The sequence below is a fragment of the Myotis brandtii genome, unplaced genomic scaffold (assembly GCF_000412655.1).
Source record: "Myotis brandtii unplaced genomic scaffold, ASM41265v1 scaffold589, whole genome shotgun sequence".
NCBI lineage: Eukaryota > Metazoa > Chordata > Mammalia > Chiroptera > Vespertilionidae > Myotis > Myotis brandtii.
Genome location: NW_005370220.1, coordinates 835,157 through 855,624, shown reverse-complemented (window position 1 = coordinate 855,624; position 20,468 = coordinate 835,157). Strand labels below are relative to the sequence as shown.

The following is a 20,468-nucleotide window of genomic DNA, read 5'->3' as shown; positions in this document are numbered from 1 at the left end:
GGGAGGGGGGGGGTGGTGGGTGGAGGGGGGGGGGGGGGGGGGGGGGAAACATATGTAATACTCTCTGTAATACTTTAAGCAAAAAAAACAAACAAACAAAAACCTGTGCTTGTTTGATAAATAGAAGAGGAAGAAATAGAAGAGACTTAGAGTCATTAGATTTAAATGTTAGCCAGAAGGCATGCTCTGCAAAAGAGGCTCTCAGAAATCAGGTGGACAAGATGACCTATCCTTTCGATGCCTTGCTTAGCCTCTCTGTAGCTGGCTTAGTGTCTGTGTACCAAAGTGGCTCCAGCTACTTGGAGTCCAAGGAGACTACTCATGGGCTCAATGACACAGACATCCCCTTACTAAGACTGAGCTATTAGCCAGTGCTGCCAGCAGCAGGGGCCAACTCTGACCCTACAATATGACACCGTTTCTGAGGGGGACCAGCCATCCAAGTGATGGCTGCTTGATTATATTAGACTCCACCATGAAAGGGGCAGCATCTTTTCCTCCGGGGAATGTTTCATGTTCTGGGTAGGGATTTGCTTTCCCTGCCTACAAATCTGCCAGCTTTGTTGACTTGCAGAATATCTTATTCATTGCTATTGTATCACACATATATTGCCTCCACCCAAGGTACATATTTTATGGTGAAAGAAGTGTGGCAGGTGGCTCACTTCCATAAAGCTATCTGGTCTGACTATGTGCATCACTGTCCAGCGGTAGCTGGCCTGGTAGAAACTGGAATGGCCAGGAAAAGTCTCAGTTTCAGTGTTAGTTCAGAGATAATTTCCTGAAACGTTGAGGTACTGTTCTATAATACACCATTAATGCTTTAAATCAATTAACAATATGAGATACCATTTCTTCCAAAGGTATTTACAGTCTATAAAGCAAAGTGGTAGTGGGGATGTTCCTGCTTATGAATACATCTGATAATTCACGTATGGAATGTTTACTTTCCATTGTTGTGACTTTGGGTTCAGTGGGTTTAGAGTTCCTAGTTCCCAATGGAGGAGTCCTTCTTCTAGGCCCTAGAATCTAGGGAATAAGTCATGGTTTTTTGAACCTGATAGCAGGTCACTTGGAGCTAATAGGCAGAACATGGCATTATTGCACTGGCTGGTGTGGCTGATCTTCATCACCAAGGAGATATTAAGGTGAATTGCATAACGTTGGCAAGGAGGGCTGCATATAGAACCCAAGGGATTCTCTAGGGTACCCCTTAGTACTCCCATTTCTAGTAATAATAGTGAATGGGAAGTTGTGGCATTCAATAAGATGGGACGCTAAGGGCATCAGACTCTTCAGGAATGGAAGTTTGGATTATCCTGTAAGGTAAGAACTCTAAGGGGTTATCAGAAGATAAGGAAACCCGGAAGCAGTGATTATCAACTACTTCCTTGTATTACCAATCTCCTGAATAGCTACAGAGGTAATATTGTAGCCATGATTTATTATGTTATTTTCTCCCCTTTCTCTGCCACCTTATATGAAGAATACTGGAGATGGCTAATGTTACCGTTTAAGTTCTAGATGGGAATATGGCTGAATTGTCATCACCTTGATGATTCCCCAAAGCTGAAAGGACTTTGCGTTTCTCCTGATTAGGGAACATGAGCTTTTTCATCTAAGTGAAGGTGGAGAAATGATGCTGAGTGGCAAAAATTATGGGTTGGGCTAGTTTTTCTCCATTTATCTTTTCTCTATCCACCCTCAGCAGTTCTCTACCTGGCTGTAACCTTTGGGAGCAGACTGATTACCCTAGGTCCCCTGCTGTATGGTTTTCAGTGGGTTCTGCTAATGGCAGGCACCAGCATAAGATCAGAGGGCAGGAAGAGAGGTTATATATTTTCCTACTCTCTCTGTGATCTTGACAGTGACTGTGTCCATATGCAATGGCAACTTCGGTTGGCGACTATTTCATAGTTCCAGAAATCCCTGGTCTCCAGGAGCACCATTCCTTCACTTGTCCCTTTATAGGCCTAAGGTGGTTGGTCACAACTTCCTGCTGTGCAAGCCCCTTGGCATCTCCATATCCATTGTCAGATCTCTTAACCTTACCCAGATCTCTGCCAACAACCCCGTTATTAAAGTTACTTCATCTTACTTGAGTTGTTTCTCTCATACTTAGATAAAGTATCTGAGAAGCTTAAGAAACAGCTCATGTGGCCTGAGCAGAGGGTGTCCAGCAGGACACAAAGTGACCTGATTATGAAGTATATTGCTTACAATGGAAATTGCTTGAAAGAAAGTACACAAATAAAATGCTACAGTAGTAATAATCCTGTAGACTATCAGAGGTGTGACATAGAAGGAAGCACAATGATGACACAGGAAAATAATATATGTGACCTAATATATTCACATTCTTAGTAAAGGGAGAATTAAAATTAATTTCTAAAAAAATATATCTTTATTGATTTCAGAGAGGAAGGGAGAGAGAGAGACAGAAACATCAATGATGACAGAGAATCACTGATTGGCTGACTCCTGCACTCCCCCAATAGGATCGAGCCTGCAACCCGGGCATGTGCCCTGACCAGGAATCAAACTGTGACCTCCTGGTTCATAAGTTGATGCTCAACCACTGAGCCATGCCGGCTGGGATAAAATGAATTGTAAATGATTTCAATGCTACAGGTATCACTAAGATTCGATGATATATGATTTATGATAATAATAAGGAAAAATATAATATGTCCAAAAAGTGTATCTGGAGAGAGAGGTAGGGACTCTTTCTGTAAGTTAAGGCTATATTGACCTATGTCTAGGTCTAGCAAACTGAGCACGAGTATAAAAGGAGTAAGAAGTAGAAGTGATATATTGGAAAGAAATATACCATAAATTGTGCCCTTTTCTTTTTTCCTCTATATTTATATAATTCTATAAATAATATGTATGCAATATACACACACACATGTAAATATATATGTATCCAGGCTTTTAAATCTTGTTTATTTTATAGTAATGAAATAATGCACACATTCCTGCACCTTGCTTTTCTCATTCAACACAACCTTATGGAAATCCTTCCAGGTGATCTGGACTAGTTCTTATTCATTCTTTTCAAGATGTTGGACAGTTTGTTTAGACATTTCCTTATGAATTGGTGTTCATGTTATTTCTGGGGTTCTTTTTAGCACTATGAAAAGTGATACTATAAACTTTCTTAATTTTATATCCTTATGTATTGTCACTGTTATTTTTGCTGGATAGTCTCAGGAGTAGGATTGCTGTATATATGTATGTTCACTTTTAATAGATGTTAATAGCTATAATACCTCACATTTCCATGAGCATTTTCCCTACACTATTAGACTGTAGCTTTTATTTTGATTAGAGAGAGAGAGATTTGTGTTCCACTTATTTTTGTGTTCAGCAAGTGGTTGATTTCTATATGTGTTTTGACAGGGATCGAACCCGCAACCTTGTTGTATTGGGACAATGCTCTAACCAACTGAGCTACCTGACCAAGGCCATCTTATGTTCTTTAGCATCATTTAAATTGTCCAAGTGAAGAGAAAAAGTCTGGAAATATGAATATTACCTAAAATAACTTAAAAGCAATCTTTAAAAAAAATTTTATTGGCTACAGAGAGAAAGGGGGAGGGAGAGAGATAGAAATATCAATGATGAAAGAGAATCATTGATAGTCTGCTTCCTGCACACCCCACACTGGGGATTGAGCCTGCAACCGGGGCATGTGCCCTGACTGGAAATTGAACCCTGACCTCCTGGTTCATAGATCGTCGCTCAACCACTGGGCTACACTGGCTGGGCTCAAAAGCAATCTTAAAGATTGTTGAAAAAGGGTTACAGAACTGGCCCTTTCATTTTGGAAACCAATTACAGAAAAAAAAATAGACTGTAGCTTAAAAAAAAAATTCCAGTTTGATGGTATAATAGCTCATTATTACTTTTTATTATATTTCTCTAATTTCCAGTGAATTTAAGCATCTTTTCATATGCTTGTTGGCTATCTCAATTTAAGCATCTTTTCATATGCTTGTTGGCTCTACTGCTTCATATTTTTCCATTGAATTGTTAATTTTTTTCTCAGCAGTTTGTAAGAGTTCCTTATAGTTAGATAATTATTCTATTATCTATATTATAAAAAATTTTCCCCAGATGTTTTTCTCATCTATTAAATTTTGGTTCTTCTTAAACCAAATAAAAGTTTTTTAAATTTTATATAGTGATATATATCTTTTAAAATTACGTTTCCAACATTAATTAAGATTTTCTTCTTACCTAGATTTTTACATGTTCTCTTACTGACTTTTTAATAAGAGAAACATGTTTATTTTTTACATTTAATCTTTTAGGAATTTATTTTTATATATGGCATAGGATGGGGCTTCATGTTTTTCCCACTTAGATTGCCAGTAGTACCAGCATCATTTATGAAAGAATCCATCCTTTCCTCACTGATTTTTTTTTAGCCATAAATATTTATTTAAATAGAAAATTTCAATCCGCCCCCCCCCATGAATTAAATCTATAATGCATTTTATGAGTGTATTACAATGAATTTTGGTAATAAATTCTAGGACCTCTGATAATGGGGAGGGAAGCTTCATATACTAGTAAGAGCTCTCTCAAGCATCTGGAGGACTCGGAGAAGACCTTTGTCTTTAGGAATTCTTTGTACTTAGTTCATAACTGTCCTCACTGACTTTTAAAATACCATCTTTATTATATATAAATTTTCACATAGTATTCTTGTGCTCTAATTCTGGATTTACTATTCTTCTGATCTATTCCATGTTGATTTGATCACAATGGTGTTAGAATATGTTTTTATATTTGTTAAGGCAAATTTCTCTTATTTTTCACACTTTATTTGGCTCTTCTGAGATATTTATTCTTTTATATTTACTTTAAGCTTATAGTTTTTTCTTCTTTATTTTTTATTTTATTTTTTAAATATATTTTTATTGATTTCCAAGAGGAAGGGAGAAGGAGAGAGAGAGAGAAACATCAATGATGAGAGAGAAGCATTGATCAGCTGCCTCCTGCATGCCCTCTACTGGGGATCGAGTCCACCACCTGGGCATGTGCCCTTGATCGGAATCGAACTCAGGACCTTCCAGTCCATAGGCCAACACTCTATCCACTGAGCCAAACCAGCTAGGGCTAGTTTTTTCTTCTTAACGAGAACAAAAACTGAGCTTTCCCCCAGATATCTCAATATTGAAGAGATCATTTTATTTTTTAAACAAAAAGACAAGAGAGATCATTTTTCTTTCCCCTAATAAAACCAGGAATGTTAAACCAGATGATAGCTTTCTCATTCTGACCCTTAAATGCCTGACTCTTTATAAATAGACCCTCGTTTTGTACATAAAAGCCTTAAAGACAAGAACTCTAAGTCTTGGGAGCCTCTCAGAATAGCTACAATTTGATTATGGGAAAAAAATTTTCCTGTTAAAATTGAGTTATACTATTATTGTTATACTAGCGATTCGAAATCGTGCAGCGCCACCCACCCTTGAGTCGCCAGTCGGGCCCTGCCTCCCTCTCTGGACCTTAAAGCAGCTGCGGCCGCTGCTGATCAGGCCCTCCCCCAGTGCAGGCGTGCAGAGGCCCCTGCCGCCCCGCCCTTGACCTGCATGCGCAACCTCCTCCTGTCCGTTCAACCCATTAAGGCGTCCCGGTTAATTAGCATATTTCTCTAATATATATATATATATATTGAGCAGAATTTTTTGTCCTTACTTAGGAGTAAACCAGTCTGATAGCCGAGGTTCTTCTGCTTCATGATCCCTGGGTACAAAGAGAAAATCAAGTTAAGAGTAATGCACTCATGCAGCAAACATATGTTGCATCTCTATAATATGACAGGCACTATTTGTTGCTGTTTTGGTAACTGTGAACATTTAGATCAGCTCCCGCCCTCAGGAAGCTGATAAACTAGTGGGAAAGACAAGATTAAATAGATAATCATAGTACAGAGTGATAAGGGCTAATAGGGAAAAACAGATCTCCCTAAATTTGGGCTTAAGGGAAACCAGCTGGAAAAGAAATATGTAAGCTGGGTCTAGAAGGATAAGAACTAAAGAGGGATAGGGTGAAAAGGTCATAACCAAAGGCAGAAAGGCAAGGAACAGTATGGTTCATGAATGGGGGACATATTTTAAAAATTAACAGAGCAGCTTGACCACTGACCCATGAACCAGGAGATCACCATTCAATTCACCAGCAGGGCACATGCCGGGGTTGCAGCTCGATCCCCAGTAGGGGCCGTGCAAGAGGCAGCCAATCAATGACTCTTTTTCATCATTGATGTTTCTATCTCTCTCCCTTTCCCTTCCTCTCTGAAATAAATAAAAACATATTTTAAAAATTAACAGAGCAGGAAGAATATATATTCAGGCAAAAATGCAGATTTAATTAATTCATTTATCAAACAGTAGTAGCTTACTATGTGATACTCTGTTATGCGTTGAAATGAGGGGGTTGAAGTAGGGGCTTAGATATTCATCTTTGATTTTCATTTAAAGAGGACCCACCTAAGGGTTTGTTGTACTTTTAAGCTAATTATTTAATTAACAAGGTCATGAGGGAATTTCCCTTTTATAAACCAGGGATATTTTATAAAATAACTTTAAGCGATTTCTGCTTCCAGAAAGATGAAATAGTACTATTTTTCCCTATTCCTATCACTAAGTATAGCTGAAACCACTGAACATCATATATAAAGACTCTGAAAGGTGGAGAGAAGGCAGATCAGGTAGGCACCTTGGGACTCAAAGATTGACATGACAGTGAATTCCTTGGGTTTTCTGCCACATATATGCCAGATTGGGTACTAGAGAAGCCAGCAGCCCAGAAATGCCAATGGGCACAGACACAAAAAGAGCCCCAAGAAAAGCCTGCTCTTTACAGCTAAAGGACCAGGAAAATGGCAAGCTAGGAAGGATAGAACACTTTTAAACACCATTCACTGTACTCCAGCCCAATACCACAGAAAAACTGTCCATCCTTATAGCAAAGGCAAGTAGAGAGCTCAGATTTCCATCCCCTACAGACTGTAGTGAGGCTCCCTCACCTCCTCCCTGGTGTAGAGTTAGAGGAAGTTAGTGGGGGTTAGAACTCCCACCACTGCTCAGCAATTGTGGCCACCCTCCTGCGGTTGGTGTCAGCAGAGACCATGTAGGGAGCCTGAATTTCCATCCCTGCTATTAGTAACAAGGAGCTCCTCCCCAGGTTTCAATGGAGGCAGAGATGAGAACTTGAAATTTTACCCCTCAATTGACAGTAATGAGCAGGTGCTACCCATGTCGCAGCTTGAGCAGTATAAGAGGATGCCTATGAAAATTCAATATTTAAGTGAGATACAGAGCCTCATAATACCCAAAATGTCCAGGTTTCAATAAAAATCACTTACTGCCCTAGCTGGTTTGGCTCGGTGGCTAGAGCATTGGCCTACGGACTGAAGGGTTCCAGGTTCAATTCCGGGCAAGGGCACATGCTCGGGTTGCCGGCTCAATCCCCAATAGGGGGTGTGCAGGAGGCAGCCGATCAATGATTCTCTCTCATTGATGTTTCTCTCTCTCCCTCTCTCTTCCTCTCTGAAATCAATTAAAAAATTTTTATTTAAAAAAATCACTTACTATATCAAGAATCAAGAAGTTTTCATGCTAATAATCAAGAAGATCTCTGAGAAAGGACAGTCTGCAAATGCCATAACACAGTTGTTAGAATTATCTGACAAGGATTTTAAAGCAGCCATTGTAAAAATGCTTCATTGTGCAATTACAAACACTTGAAATAAATGAAAAAATAGAAAGTGACAGCAAAGATACTGAATGTCTTATCAAAGATATAGAAGATATAAAGAAGTACCAAATATAAATTTTAGAACTTAAAAAATACAATAACTGAAGTAAAAACTCAATGGGTAGGCTGAATAATAGCATAATGGAGAGAATGGAGGAAAGAATCAATGAACCTAAAGATAGAATAATAGAAATCACTCAGTCTGAACAACAGAGAAAAAGAATGGAGAAAAAATTAACATAGCCTCAGGGAAATGTGGGACTATAACAAAAGATCATGCAATTGGAGTACCAGAAGGAGAAAAAAAAAATGGGTGGGACTGAAAAAGTGATTTTAAAAATGGCTGAACACTCCCCATAATTTGATAAAAGACATTAACATACAGATTCAAAAAACTGAGTAAACAAACAGGGTAAACCTAAAGCACATGGTAGTTAAATTTCTTTTTTAAAATATATTTTATTGATTTCAGAGAGGGAGAGAGAGAGAGAGAGAAACATCAATGATGTGAGAGAATCATTGATCAGCTGCCTCCTGTACGCCCCACACTGGGGATGGAGCCCACAACCCGGCCATGTGCCCTGACGGGGAATCGAACCCTGACCTCCTGGTTTGTAGGTCGACGCTCAACCACTGAGCCACGCCGGCTGGAGGCGATAGTTAAATTTCTGAAAGTTAAAGAAAAAACTTTGAAAGCAGTCAGAGAGAGAAATGATTCACCTATAGGGGAAAAATAATTTGAATGAAAGTGGGGTTTCTCATCAGAAATCATGGACCCAAAAGGAAGTGGAGCAATATTTTCCACTGTAAGAAAAGAACTGTCAACCAAAATGTCTCTCAGCAGGTGAATAGTTATATAAACTTTGGTACATCCCTTTGTGGAATATTACCCAGCAATAAAAAGGTATGACTGCCCTAGCCCGTTTGGCTCAGTGGATAGAGTGTTGGCCTGCGGACCAAAGGGTCCCGGGTTCAATTCCGGTCAAGGCCACGTACCTCGGTTGCAGGGCCTTGGTCGGGTCTCATGCAGGAGGCAACCAATCCATGTGTTTCTCTCACATCGATGTTTCTCTCTGTTTTCCCTCTCTCTTCCGCTCTCTCTAAAAGATTAATGGAAAAATATCCTCGGGTGAGGATTAAAAAAAAAAAGTATATGACCTATTGATATTCACAACAACATGGCTGGACCTCAAGGGCATTATGCTGAGTGGAAAATGCTTATCTCAATAAATAGATCATATACTGTATGATTCCATTTATAAACACTTTCAAATTGACAAAATTATAGAGATAAAACTAGATTAGTAGTACTAGGCATTAGGGAAGGTGAGAGAAAAGAGGTTGAGTGTGAGTATAAATGGTGCCTCAGAGGATGTCTTTGTGGTTAGGGAATAGTTTTATATTTTGACTGCTGTGGTGGTTACACATATCTATACATGTAATAAAATCTCATGTAATTATATACTACATTGTTCCATCATCAATTTCTCGTTTTGATATAGTACAATTATGTAAGACGTAACATTGGAGACACTTGGATGAAAGGTACATATGACCTCTTTGTACTTAATATTTTTACAACTTCTTGTGAATCAATAATTATTTCAAAATCAAATATTTATAAAAACTATTAGAAGTCCATCCCTTTTTGACATTTCAGAGGCATTTTTAGCCAAAGATATTTTATTATAGAATTGCCCAGGCCTCATGCTTATTCAGAATCTAATCATTCATGCTGAACTCCATTAAAAATATACAATGACAAATGAAGAATTTTTCTAAGATTCATATTTTTTTTTTTACTAATTTTGACTAAATTTCACTAATTTCTCGGGTCCTACACAATGGTCTATAGTAGAAAACGTGGTTGACTAAGGAGAGCTATCAATGATATCATCCTGGATGAAGATATTTAAACTATAGCAAATGTCAAAAACTTGTCTGGTATGTAAGCAGGTGAATGTGTCAAGTGAGAAAAATTTGGAGATGGTCACGTACACACATATACATTTATATTGTGTGTGTAGAATATTTATGAACTGATACCCAAGAAATTTGTCAGTGGTTGCCTCTAGAGAATTTAGTTATTTTTCTGTACTTTTGGATTGCCATCAGCATTAGGACCCACTTGACTCCAACCAGTTTGCTCTCAATACAGTTTGTAGAATATTTATGAAACACAGATTCTTACCAGCAGAGACTTATCTTCTGTAGGTTCTTCTTTATTCTTTATAAATGAAAAAAATGCACTTAGTGTTAAATTTGAACAAATCCCTACTGCAATTAGAATATCAGAAAATCTAGAATTCAGATTCATTCATTTACTCACTTGTTAGCCAGATAATTACTAAACACCTACTATATGTCAGCCAGAATGCTACAGAATATATGGAATATATGGCATCCAGTTCTGACATGACATTGGTCCTTTCTATGAAGGCATATTCCCCCAGAGGGCAAATAACATGTAGAATATGATACCAAAGCAAGGGGGCTAATTTTAAAACATTAGCTACCACAATATAGCTAATTTTCAAATAGCTTTCAGTTACAATGCATTGCTTATTAAAAAACAAAACATAAGGAGGAAGGTATGGCTGAGATAAGAATTTGAACTTATTTATGTAAGAGAATTCTAGCAGGTTAGCAAATTTGTTCTCCAGTACAACTGTGATTCTACAACAGGTCACTTTGAGTCTTGTTCCTATTAGATGGAACTTTGATGTAATTTAAAATATATCTAAAATAGCCCCCAACACTTTCTATCCTGTTATCTTGCTTTACTTCTTTCTTCATAGCATTATTATATATATAATACAATGCTCCTGATAACATATTACATATTTCTTTGCTTATTGTCTATTTTCTTCACCTAGACTATAAAGTGTCATAGGAGCAGTCACTTTGTTTGAATCAATTTTTTTTCCAGCACCTGGAACAGAGCCTGGTACCAAGAAGGTACTCAATAAATACTCATTGAATGTTGAAAAATGAAAGGATTAGTATATTTATGATTTGATTTATTTCCCAAAGAGAAGATAATTTTTGATTAATTTAGGGAGTGTTTATTAATACTTTTTGGGGAAAACTCAGTATTTTAGATCAACTCTGCCAATCACTAATTAATTTTAAAAATTCATTAATTTTTTTATATTTACCGGAAATGATGCTTCATCAATGTCAGTGATAAAGCAAATGAAACCAATAACAGTATTTTCCATTTAGAATTCATTCTCTGCTGCAAAAAAAAAAGAAGAGGAGGAGGAGAAAAAGAGTGGGTGTTTTTGGAAAATAAAAAACTTCCTTGCCATCTTCTAATAACAAATTAATTTATGAAAATTTGTCCACCAACATAAGTGTCTGATTCTAGGCTGCTCAGCCGTAGAAAGAAGGTAGACTTGAATTATGGAAACCACCTATATTGTTTTAATTGCCTGCAAAAGTCTCCCTTAGATGCCAACTGATCCTTTTTAAGTTAGGTACAAAGTGTTGGTGAAATTCCTTTTGTGTACCTTTATCAAAGTCCACCATGATTACATTAAGGAAATTTAATAAAACAAGTTCTATTTACTTGTGCTTCTGTGAAGATAAAAGGAGATACCCATGAGGACATCCTTATGCACTGAAATGTATTCTTTCCCCAAAGTTGATGTTTATATATTTGTTCCTAATATATTTATTCCAAGACTAATCATTTATTCAAAGACTATACAACTAGTAACCTAAAATTATATGAGCTGTCTTAAAGGTATATTCTTGTAAATAGTAATTAAAAGTCTAAATTAAAGGCATTAAACTCTAAAATGGAATATTGGCACCCTAGCAGGTTTGGCTCAATGGATAGAGTGTCAGGGGCCTGCACACTGAGGGGTCCCAGGTTCAGTTCGGTCGAGGGTATGTACCTCAGTTGCAGGCACCCCAAGGGGGACCCCCACCCTGAAGGGGCTGTGGCCAGCCTGCAAACAGCCCTCAGCCACTCACCCAGGCTGGCCAGGCACCCCAGCAGGACCCCCCCCCCTGAAGGGGGTGTGGCCAGCCTGAAAACGGCCCTCAGCCCCTCACCCAGGCTGGCCAGGCACCCCAGCAGGACCCCCCCCCCTGAAGGGGGTGTGGCCAGCCTGAAAACGGCCCTCAGCCCCTCACCCAGGCTGGCCAGGCACCCCAGCAGGACCCCCCCCCCTGAAGGGGGTGTGGCCAGCCTGAAAACGGCCCTCAGCCCCTCACCCAGGCTGGCCAGGCACCCCAGCAGGACCCCCCCCCCTGAAGGGGGTGTGGCCAGCCTGAAAACGGCCCTCAGCCCCTCACCCAGGCTGGCCAGGCACTCCTATATAATAAAAGGGTAATATGCAAATTGACCCTAACAGCAGAACGACTGGGAATGACTGGTCACTATGACACACACTGACCACCACGGGGCAGATGATCAATGCAGGAGCTGCCCCCTGGTGGTAAGTGTGCTCCCACAGGGGAGCTCTGCTCAGCCACAAGCCAGGCTGATGGCTCCCAGAACAGCGGCGGTGGAGGGAGCCTCTCCTGCCTCCTCAGCAGTGCTAAAGATGTCCGACTGCAGCTTAGGCCTGCTCCCCGCTGGCAAGTGGACATCCCCTGAGGGCTCCCGGGCTGCCAGCGGGATGGCTGACTGCCAGCTTAGGCCCAATCCCCCGGCGAGTGGGCCTAAGCCAGCAGGTGGGCATCCCCCAAGGGGTCCCAGACTGCGAGAGGACACAGGCCGGGCTGAGGGACCCCCTGAGGGCACAAATTTTTGTGCACTGGGCCTCTAGTTAATCTATAATAATAAAAGCATAATATGCTAATTAGACCAGACAGCCAAATGACCTTCTTCCCAATGAAGCCATGGTGGTGGAAGCTGAGGCAGAGGCAGTTAAGGGTGGTCAGGCAGGCAGGCAGAGTGGTTAGGGGCAATCAGGCAGGCAGGCAGAGTGGTTAGGAGCAACCAGGCAGGCAGGCGAATGGTTAGGGGTGATCAGGCAGACAGGCAGAGAGGTTAGGGGCAATCAGGCAGGCAGGTGAGTGGTTAGGGGTGATGAGGCAGGCAGGCAGAGTGGTTAGGGGTGATGAGGCAAGCAGGCAGGCAAGCAATTAGGAGCCAGTGGTTCCAGATTGCGAGAGGGATGTCTGACTGCCATTTTAGGCCTGATCCCACCTAAACTGGCAGTCGGACATCCCCCGAGGAGTCCTGGATTGCGAGAGGGTGCAGGCCAGGCTGGGCACCCCCTCACCCCCTGTGCACTAATTTCGTGCACCGGGCCTCTAATGTTGTAATAAATTGGTATGGGGCCAGGCAGTTTCTAAATGTATTGGAGAGATCACTTTGTAAGTTATATAAATGTCTAACCATTATACTGTACATATGAAACTAATATAATGTTGAATGTCAACTTTAATTGAAAAAAAAGAATTTTAAAAATACATGTTTTTATATTTTTTATTAATTTTTTTACAGAGAGGAAGGGAGAGGGATTAGAGAGTTAGAAACATCGATGAGAGAGAAACATTGATCAGCTGCCTCCTGCACATCCTCAACTGGGGATGTGCCCGCAACCAAGGCACATGCCCTTGACCGGAATCAAACCTGGGACCCTTCAGTCCGCAGGCCGACACTCTATGCACTGAGCCAAACCAGTCAGGGCTAAAAATACATTTTAAGCTGAAATAAAATAAGGTAATTTGAAATTCAAAAAAAATAAAGGTCATCTGTTCTTTGTTACATTTTTGCAATGTGGTTACTAGAATATTTAAAGTTACAAATGTGAAATGACCAACTTTTAAATTCAAGTACATTAGAAATACCGTATATATAGGTAAGACTCTGTTTAACCAGATTGTCTTCTTACAATGAGCCCTCAGTGACATTATTCTTAAAAGCAGAAACATGTTTATGTGTCACCTACCTTGTACAATACACTTTAAGGCCAAGGTTTGAGGATGATCTCTACCTATGATTTTTCCAGGTCATCTAAACTGTTATACAATCCCTTCTTAGAGCCTTACCTTTAGTTTTGGTGATGTAAAGAGAAAGTCTTAGAACTTTTCCTGAGCATTATAATTTTGGGTCTTTGTAAAAAATAGATATATAAAAATAAAAGATACTATCTAATATTCTCTTTGTGTTTGAATCTTCTGCTAATGGTGATGTCACCAGATTCTTGATGATGAAAGCATTAGAAAGTCATAATGATACATTTGGTAGCAAGTTCTTCTCATTGTTACTAGATGATAGAACTTTGTCCCATTTGAAAAAGTCAAGGATTTTAACTGTTTTGCTTTTAGTTTTTGTTGTTGTACTTCTTGCTGTTTTCAATGATTGATTTTTTAACTCTATAAATATATTTTGGTGTGCTGTGTGTGTATATGCATGCATATGAATAACACAAAAGTGCAACATTTTTTTCTTCAATGCCTCATTAGGCATTGTCCAATTATCTAAGGTAAAGCTAATTCCTTCTTATGCTTTCTTAAATGTACTTATTTTCTGATTATAGAAGTACCACATTTTCATGTTATTAAATTTGTCAAGTGCATAAAAGCACAAAGAAGAAAATGATAATCAAATGTAATCCCACTGTCCTGAGATAATCACTCTTAATTTGAGGTAGCAGGCACCTTTATTTTGTCCTTCCTTAAAAATAAATTAGTTTTGCCCTAACAGGTTTGGCTCAGGGGATAGAGCATCGGCCTGCGGACTGAAGGGTCCCAGGTTCGATTCCAGTCAAGGGCATGTACCTTGGTTGCGGGTGCATCCCCGGTAGGGGGTGTGTGGGAGGCAGCTGATCGATGTTTCTCTCTCATTGATGTAACTCTCTATCCCTCTCCCTTCCTCTCTGTAAAAAATCAATAAAATTTAAAAAAAATTAGTTTTTCATATTGAAAAAGAAAGACACAGTAGAATAATTCTAACAGAAAAAAAGGTTATGTATACTATATCATTTTCTCCCTTCAGCACCTGACTCTTCCCATTCCCCCATCTCCAATGGTAGCCACTATGAACAGTTTGCTGGTTTTTTATATTATATACTAGAGGCCCGGTGCACAAAAATTTGCAGAGTAGGGCGGATAGGGAGGTTGTGGCCCCGCCCCCTGTCACTCACAGAGCCACAGGGCGATCAGGGGGTTTGGGCGCTGCCCCCTGTCACACACAGAGCTGCAGGGCAGTCAGGAGATTGGGGAGCTCCCCCCTATCAGGCACAGAGCAGGGCCCGTGGGGGGGGGGGGTTGGGGCGCCGCAGCCTGTCACACACAGAGCCGCAGGGCAATCAGGGGATTGGGGAGCTCCCCCCTATCAGGCACAGAGGAGGGCTGATCAGGGGGTTGGGGTGCCTTCCCCTGTCACGAACAGAGTAGGGCGGATAGGGAGGTTGTGGCCCCGCCCCCTGTCACACACAGAGCCGCAGGGCAATCAGGGGATTGGGGAGCTCCCCCCTATCAGGCACAGAGGAGGGCTGATCAGGGGGTTGGGGTGCCTTCCCCTGTCACGAACAGAGTAGGGCGGATAGGGAGGTTGTGGCCCCGCCCCCTGTCACTCACAGAGCCACAGGGCGATCAGGGGGTTTGGGCGCTGCCCCCTGTCACACACAGAGCCGCAGGGCAATCAGGGGATTGGGGAGCTCCCCCCTATCAGGCACAGAGGAGGGCTGATCAGGGGGTTGGGGTGCCTTCCCCTGTCACGAACAGAGTAGGGCGGATAGGGAGGTTGTGGCCCCGCCCCCTGTCACACACAGAGCCGCAGGGCGATCAGGGGGTTTGGGCGCTGCCCCCTGTCACGCTGATCCCGGTGCCGGGAGCCTCGCTGCTCCGCTGATCCCGGTGCTGGGAGGCATATTACCCTTTTACTATATAGGATAGAGGCCTGGTGCATGGGTAGGGGCTGGCTGGTTTGCCCTGAAGGGTGTCCTGGATCAGGGTGGGGGTCCCCACTGGGGTGCCTGGCCAGTCTGGGTGAGGGGCTGAGGGCTGTTTTCCGGCTGGCGAGTGACTAAAGCTTCCAACCGCTCCTTGTTTTCTTCTCTCTTTTTTTTTTTTTTTTTGGCCAGCTTTAGCTCTGGGGCCTTGCTGCTGAAAACATAGATACAATGTTGCGGTCCGAGCCCGGCTGAATGGAAGCCCTTTTCTGGGGTTTTGTTTAGCTTCTTATTTGCAACATAGTATATAGTTGCTTAGAGTTGCAACTGAGAGGCTGGCAAGTTAGGTGGAGAATGTTGGAGTCTGCAGCAAGCAAGCCTCCCTGCTCGCTTCAGTGCCTGGCTGCCGGCCGCCATCTTGGCTGACAGTTAATTTGCATATACTCACTGATTAGCCAATGAAAAGGGTAGCGGTCGTACGCTAATTACCATGTTTCTCTTTTATTAGTGTAGACTAGAGGCCCGGTGCATGAAATTTGTGCATGGGGGGTGAGGGGGGGTCCCTCAGCCCGGCCTGCACTCTCTCCAATCTGGGATCCCTCGGGGGATGTCCGACTGCTGGTTTAGGTGGGATCGGGCCTAAACTGGCAGTCGGACATCCCTCTCGCAATCCAGGACCTCTGACTCCTAATCGCTCACCTGCCTGCCTGCCTGATCGCCCCTAACAACTTTGCCTGCCTGCCTGCCTGATTGTCTCTAATCACCTCTGCCTCGGCCCCCGCCACCGCGGCTTCATCCGGAAGGACATCCAGAATGTCATTCGGCTGTCCGGTCTAATTAGCATATTACGCTTTTTTTTTTTAAACATATTTTCATGAACAATCATAAATAGATCTTTTTTATAAACATATGCTTGCATTTCTCTTGGGTAAATATCTAGATGAAGAATTGCTAGATTGTATGGTTAATTTATTGATTTTTTATAGAGAGGAAGGGAAAGGGATAGAGAGTTAGAAACATCGATGAGAGAGAAACATCCATCAGCTGCCTCCTGCACACCCCCTTCTGGGGATGTGCCCACAACCAAGGTACATGCCCTTGACCGGAATCGAACCCGGGACCCTTGAGTCCGCAGGCCGATGCTCTATCCACTGAGCCAAACCGGTTCTGGCTAGCATATTACGCTTTTATTATTATAGACTAGAGGCCCGATGCACAAAATTCGTGCAAGGGGCTCAGCTCTCGCGGCCCCAGCTGCCTCTCTGCTCCGGCTGCCTCACGGCCCCACGGCCCCGCCCCCCACCCACTGATCATTCTGGAAGGTCGTTCTGGAAGGTCATTCTGCCATCTAGTCTAATTAGCATATTAGCTCTTTATTATATAGGATGGTTGATGTTGAGCATCCTTTTGCATGTTTAAGAGTCATTGTAGCCCTAACCGGTTTGGCTCAGTGGATAGAGCATCGGCCTGCGGACTGAAGGGTCCCAGGTTCGATTCCGGTCAAGGGCATGTACCTTGGTTGTGGGCACATCCCCAGAAGGGGGTGTGCAGGAGGCAGCTGATGGATGTTTCTCTCTCATCGATGTTTCTAACTCTCTATCCCTTTCCCTTCCTCTCTATAAAAAATCAATAAATTAACCATACAATCTAGCAATTCTTCATCTAGATATTTACCCAAGAGAAATGCAAGCATATGTTTATAAAAAAGATCTATTTATGATTGTTCATGGTCGTTTTCTTGGCAGTGGCCAAAAGGTGGAAACAACCCAAATGGTTGTCAACAGGTGAATGGATAAACAAGCTGTGGGTTAGTACTCAGAAATAAAAAAGAACAGAGTATTGATACATGTATGAACATAGATGGGCCTCAAAATAATTATACTGTAAAAAAAGGCCAGGCCAAAAAAAAAAGTAGCACATACTGTATGCTTTATTTATATAAAATTCTTAAATATACACATTTTTATGTTTTGGTTGCCTGGAATCTGAATGCACTTTATTTAGCATGAATCCTAAATTCAGTCCAGTATGGAAGCTGAAATGGGCAGAAATTTCCTGTCCCTGCCCCTTGTAGCTAAAACATGGGCACATGACTTAAACTACCTGGTATGCTTACCAGATTATCCTACCTTGGACTTTGAACATTAAGGTAGGTCAGTTTGAGATTATTTGTAATATAGTCAAGGACTAACATGGCAGATGTTTCTAAGAGTATGGAGATCAGCAGGGAGATAATAAGTGAGGGGTCACCTATGGCAAGATTTTATCCATGCGTTTCCTCCCTTAGTTCCTTTATATTTATCTTTCAGCAGCTTTTCCTAAGTACTGTGAACTGCTTCTGACCCTTCTGTAGGGTCAGAACCATTACTATTACTCACCACTCTCTAGATCTCCCTTCCTTCGAAGGCAAATAGCAGACTCTACTTTCTAGCCCTTTTGCACAGGCAGGTGCATGCAATAAGTCCAGGCTGAGGCACCGATAAGCTCTTGTATGGTTCTCTAGTGTCTTCCCCTGACATTTTAACTAGCAATACCACAGATGGAAGACCCTCCATTGTTCTGGGTCCCCAAGTGACAATATGGAGTAATTGCCTGGCTCCAGCCCTCACCAGATATGTAGGTGAATGAGAAACTTTTTCATATTAGGCCACTAAGATTTGAGGGTTGAATTTCCCCATCCAACATGCCATTCCATAAATTCTCTGTTTAGATGAATCAGAGTCAGTTTCAATGCTCTGACAAATCCAGGTATTGGTACCAGAGAAAGAAAGGGGGTTATAGGCAACATACACTTGGGGTAAAGAGGGAACCTAAAATTCATTATCAGGCCTTGTTTGGGTTAAAGGCAATAGAAAACTCACATTAGTATTCAGAGATGGATTTCAGGCAACCTTCGGACTATAGTATTAAACAGTTAATTAAATTATCCCATGAATGAGATGTTCATCAAAGGCAAAGTCTTTGGGGCAATAATAGTTCCTGCCATAAAAATATACAATGATGATGATGATGATGATAACACTTATGCACCAGAGACTATACTACACACATATATTAACTTATTTAATGACATGAAGGATATAAAGATATCAAGGACCAACTGGCATGTGAAATAGCTGTATCTAATGACACCAGAGAGCTTAAAGGAAAAGCACAGTATTATAGATGTCCTCCATTTCCCTCTCTACCCCCTCAACCCAGCCCTTCCCACCTCAGGCCTTCACCACACTATTGTCTGTGTCCATGGGCTATGCATATTGAATGGCATCTTTAGAAATGACTAGAACTTTTATGTTGTCCCAACTCATGCCAGGTGACGCATGCTGGGTTGTAGCTCTTTTTGGACATCTTACAATTTCTCCTCCAGCCCTAGAACTGCTATTACCTTCATTAAAAAAATATTGTGGATTGCCTCACTCCCCCTTGTATACATCTCAGTTCTTTTATCATCTATATGTCCAATTCACTATCTTAATTGCTACTGTTTGGAATACCTATAATAGTAGTTTGTTTTTCTAACTGGACCCTGACTACTGATAAATGTGTGTGCATGTATGTATGTGTGCAATAAAGCAATTTGTATAAATATTATATAAGCACACAGCATGTGTGTGTGTGTGTGTGTGTGTATTCATGTGGTGGGTATATAAGCGCATATAAAAGGAACTAGAGCCCGGTGCATGAGATTCATGCATTGTGTGGGGAGAGGGGGAGTCCCTCAGCCAGGCCTGCGCCCTCTCACAGTCCGTGACCCCTTGGGGGGTGTCTGACTGCCAGCTTAGGCCTGATCCTCTTGGGGATTGGACCTAAGCCAGCAGTAAGACATCCCTCTTGCAGTCCAGGGCTCTCACAGTCCAGGACCCCTCACTCCTTACTGCCCACCTGCAGCGGAGGTGGGAGAGGCTCCTGCCACCACCACTGCTCTTGCCAGCCCTGAGCCCAGCTTCTGGCTCAGTGGCGCTCCCCCTGTGGGAACGCACTGACCACCAGGAGGCAGCTCCTACGTTGAGCATTCTCTCCCTGGTGGTTAGTGCGTGTCATAGTGACAGGTCATTCTGCCATTTGGTCGATTGGCATATTATGCTTTTATTATATAGGACTAGGGGCCCAGTGAATGAATTTGTGCACCTTGAAAGGAACTGTGGGCTGCAAGGCTACGGTAGGCACAGGGGTGGGTCTCGGCCCATCCTCTGCGCCCCTGCCCGGCCCCTCCAGGCATGGCCCCCGGTCCCCTGTCTGTCGCAGCCCCACTCCCGCCGCCGTCGCTCCCATGTGCTGACGGCACCAGCCCCGCTTGCACCTGCTAAAGGCACAGAACAATTGGGGCTGGCACCAGCAGCAGGTGCAAGCGGGAGCAGCACCGTCAATGGGTGCAAGAGGTGGCTGCTGTCCTGATCGCCTCTCAGAAGCAGGGGGAGGTGGAGAAGGCCTCAGCTGCTGCTCGCACCCGCTGATGATGCCAAGCAATCAGGACCGAGCAGGGCCATCGCAGGCAGTGGGTGTGAGAGGCGGCTGCTGGTCCCGATCTCCTCTCAGGAGCAGAAGGAGGTGGAGAAGTCCTGAGCAGCGATTGGGGCCAGCAGCCACAGGTCGCACCCGCTGATAGCACTGAGTGATTGGGGATGGCACTGGGCCCTGGCAGTTGGTGCAAGCAGGGCCAGCACTAGCAGCAGGTGCAAGCGCTGGGCGGGACCGCAGCGTGAGTGGGAGCAAAGAATTTTCAGTAACCACCAGAGGCTCGCCCCAATGGCAACGACCAGCACCCCGCCTTGGTCTGGTGCCTCCACTCACCTGCTCCACCATCCTGCTGCGACTGACGCCTGCCATGTTCCGTAC

At 42.6% G+C, this 20,468-nt stretch overlaps 1 protein-coding gene across 1 annotated transcript in view; it reads right to left on the bottom strand.

Annotated features, from left to right (window-relative positions):
• Positions 1-20,435, bottom strand: part of GLT6D1 (glycosyltransferase 6 domain containing 1) — a 24,522-nt gene extending 4,087 nt beyond the window's left edge. The window contains exons 1-4 of the mRNA XM_014550180.1: positions 20,424-20,435; positions 10,932-11,011; positions 9,965-10,000; positions 5,710-5,757 (exon numbers count right to left, since the gene is read on the bottom strand). Coding sequence (XP_014405666.1) covers positions 5,710-5,757; positions 9,965-10,000; positions 10,932-11,011; positions 20,424-20,435 — 176 coding nt within the window. The remainder of the gene's footprint in view (positions 1-5,709; positions 5,758-9,964; positions 10,001-10,931; positions 11,012-20,423) is intronic.
• Positions 20,436-20,468: the final 33 nt, after the last annotated feature.